At 32.1% G+C, this 3,447-nt stretch overlaps 1 protein-coding gene across 1 annotated transcript in view; it reads right to left on the reverse strand.

Annotated features, from left to right (window-relative positions):
* Nucleotides 1–3,447, reverse strand: part of LOC110038794 (la-related protein 6A-like) — a 36,781-nt gene that overhangs the window by 1,712 nt on the left and 31,622 nt on the right. Inside the window, exons 3-6 of the mRNA XM_020743695.1 lie at nucleotides 1,143–1,212; nucleotides 959–1,030; nucleotides 791–870; nucleotides 617–692 (exon numbers count right to left, since the gene is read on the reverse strand). Coding sequence (XP_020599354.1) covers nucleotides 617–692; nucleotides 791–870; nucleotides 959–1,030; nucleotides 1,143–1,212 — 298 coding nt within the window. The remainder of the gene's footprint in view (nucleotides 1–616; nucleotides 693–790; nucleotides 871–958; nucleotides 1,031–1,142; nucleotides 1,213–3,447) is intronic.

Genomic DNA, 3,447 nt, shown 5'->3' on the forward strand with positions numbered 1-3,447 from the left:
TATATATATATATATATATATATATATATACCACTCAAATCTTAAACATCACAGCAGAAATATCATAATTACTAACTTTTCAAAAATTAAATACACATTGTTATGTATAATTTTACAACATAAAAGAGTTATAAATATAAATATCGAACCTTAAGTACTAGATATGTAAATACTTAATTGTGTGGCAATATGTAAATTTTTCAATAAGATATTATATTAAAAAAATATTAAATAATTAAAAAATATCATGCTTCAAAATTTTGATTTCCAATCATATTCAATCATATTCAAAATATTGAAGAGTGAAGCAACATGACTTAAAATATTCTATATTAAAACATCATTATTGTATCATTATTATACCATTTAAGTTATATGAAAATAATTATTAAATTTATTATGTCATCCATTTCAACCCTGATTAAACCACTGCACTTTGAATAATTTCTTCTTCTAGACTTTAGTTCAATCCGATTTTAAAAAATAGCATATAACATCATCTCCAACGAAACCATCCTAGACATTAAAAGAAAAAAACATGCAATAAGAAAATCCACTCTAGTGATTCTGTAGCATGTTCTTTGGTACAATAAATGATTTAAAAATTAAATGACACCTTACTACTGATTGCAAAATGTGCCGTCTTGAGAGTTGCTATTTGTTGCGGTTTATGGATGGTAACCCCTAAAATACTAAGCACCCAAATAAAAAAAACAAGTTAAGAATGTTTATTTTTCCATCTAAACCCTTCAACAATGATATTTAAGTTCAAGTGATATGCAGAACATACCGGCCGGCTATCGCAAAGATTTCCCGGATTCTATCTTCAGAATAATCCTCCGGTAAATTTTCAACAAGAACTGTTCGTGCCTAGACGTGCAGAAGTTGAGTTATAAATGATGGATAACAAAAATCACTAACACTTTTTTTTATATAAATATAGAGATGAAAAGTGCACCTTTTCATCCACGAGTTTGGCAATCGGAAGTGGATGCAGCCGTTTCACCCTTTTTCCATCAGAGCTAACAACCTGATCAAGATGCCGGCAAATAGTAAATACTTGAGCAGAAAAACAGGAGTGCTACCTGGCATAGAAAAAGTTGAATATGAAATGGCTAATCAAAATCAAAGAATGATCTTACAAGTAGGGAAGAAGTCCTCAGAGCACCCTCTATAAGAGGAAGAAAGAGGAAGATCCTTGGTGAGCGTGAGCTTTTTCATCTTTTTAAACGATGAGATAAGTGAAATTGGAACTGCAGCAAACCAAATAAATTTAGTTGCAAAAGATGAATTTCAATACAAATTAAATTGGCAAAAAATTCGAAGGTATAATTGTTAAATAATACAATGCACATCAGATTCAAATTTTAATTGTATCATGTTCCATAAAAACAAAATCAATTAAAAAAAAAGATTCATGAAATGATCTTCACAACAACTTATGGGTTAAAAATTCATTTTATAGTAAGCGGAAGACTGTCATATGTTGAAATAACAAAATGCAGATCAGGTTATCATTTTATTTTTTCCTGACATGCACTTGTCCTAAGAATATTTACAAATGTCGTTGCAATCATTCAGATACCAGATATCAACCATCTATTTTTAGTAGCACGTTAAAAGTTAGAGAAAGATTGCATTAGCATCCTAGAAGAGCTTCTTGTGTTTTAGCCACATGTGTTGATGTACAATGTGCTCCTACATATTTAGCAAAGCCAGCATCTATTTTATTAGGAAAATCATAAATTTAATGTTCCTATCATTCAGTCCATTAGACACACAACAAAACCTACTTTCCACCATGGGTCATCTCCAAAGTTCATATAACATTCATGCTGAGCAATCAGCTTAGAAATGACCAAGTACTGACAGAGTCAGGAACCCAGTACACAGTAAAAAATCAAAATTTTCATGAATGAGCAAGTCTAGAGCAGTGCTTAGGCAGGATTCATTATGCCCATATATCAGGGGTTGAAATCATAAAAGCACTCTACAATGCAATGGTAAGATCGCATGGTAAATGATATTGAACAACTCCACATGAATTACTTTTACAAAGCAGGTAGGACCCTAATTATGATCTAGAGAGAGCAGATTTGAATCACAACAATCTCTACAATATAATGAGAAGATTACATGAATCAAACACTCTTCAAACCAACCATTGGTAACCTTCTCATCCTCATTTATGCGCTCCCAATCAAAAACATAATAATTCTTGAAAAAAACAAACTATGACAACATATTCTCAAGGCAAATAATTAGATAACTTAAATTTACTAAATACCATCATTTTGTTAGATGTACAACGAATTTAATAAAAATTTTAATCTCAACAACTTAAATATGATATTTTTTAAATATGATATTTTTTGTTTTCACATCAAAATACAACAAAGAGAATTATTATTATCTAAAATTTGTCTTCGGTTTAGAAGCAACCAAGTAAGTTGTAGGCTCATTTCTAAAATCACATTGATTTATGTTTTTCACTTTAATCAATGTCCACAAAGACACACATGCAAGCATGGAGATGTGAAGAGAAAAAAAAAATGATTTGAACTTTTGTGTGTATTTCATTTGATATCTTGTACCTCTATTTATATGACAAGATTCTATTTTAGTCTTGGTATTGTCGGCGCTTTAAAGGGGGGGAAGAGTTTGAATGTTTGGGGGTCGCCCGTAAGAAGCTGTCGGTCGCCAGAATCGAAATCCCGTCGCCCGCTTCGGAAGGACCTTTTAATTTACGTATATATATATAATTTTAGAAAAATATGAAATCAAACTGACCTCATATTTTTCACAGTTTAAATGAAAGAGAACTCTACCTCAAATTCTATATCTACCCCGAGGGATAAACACAAGATTTGAGGATGAGGCTCGATCAAATAAACTAAGAAAGATATGACATCCGTTAGGGTCTGCGAAACCATTTTATTTGCCGACAAGTTCCCCTATTTAATACAAATAATTAAATAGGGTTTATTTTAAACTGGGTTCGGAAAAGCTTCCTATAAGGGCAAGCCCCTATAGTTAATTACATCTTAAATGACCGAAGTCACCTAAGAAAACTCTCGATAAAAATCAGGGGATAATGTCTTCAAAGAGGTCAAAATAATAGGACTTTACAACGAAATCGGACTAAGAAGGTGTGAAAGGAGAAAGACTCAAATCTGGAACATTGTTAAGGAATCCAAATGAAGATAAACTAGGGGAAGCCACAGATCATGAGGCGAACCTCAGTAGGTTCCCAGTCTATCCTATGGTTTGGCTCCAATTTAAGGAAGAAAATATTAAAGTGTTTCATCCTGCCAATTTTATTTAATTAGGGCTTATATTTGCGTGACAGTGTCACACAAATTGCCTAGAAGATATGAGGGTTTACGTCGTATCGGACGACAACCTCGGAACCTAGAACGAGTTTAGGACTTAAATCGTACGGCAGAG

Source organism: Phalaenopsis equestris, unplaced genomic scaffold (assembly GCF_001263595.1).
Source record: "Phalaenopsis equestris unplaced genomic scaffold, ASM126359v1 Scaffold233881, whole genome shotgun sequence".
Taxonomy (NCBI): domain Eukaryota; kingdom Viridiplantae; phylum Streptophyta; class Magnoliopsida; order Asparagales; family Orchidaceae; genus Phalaenopsis; species Phalaenopsis equestris.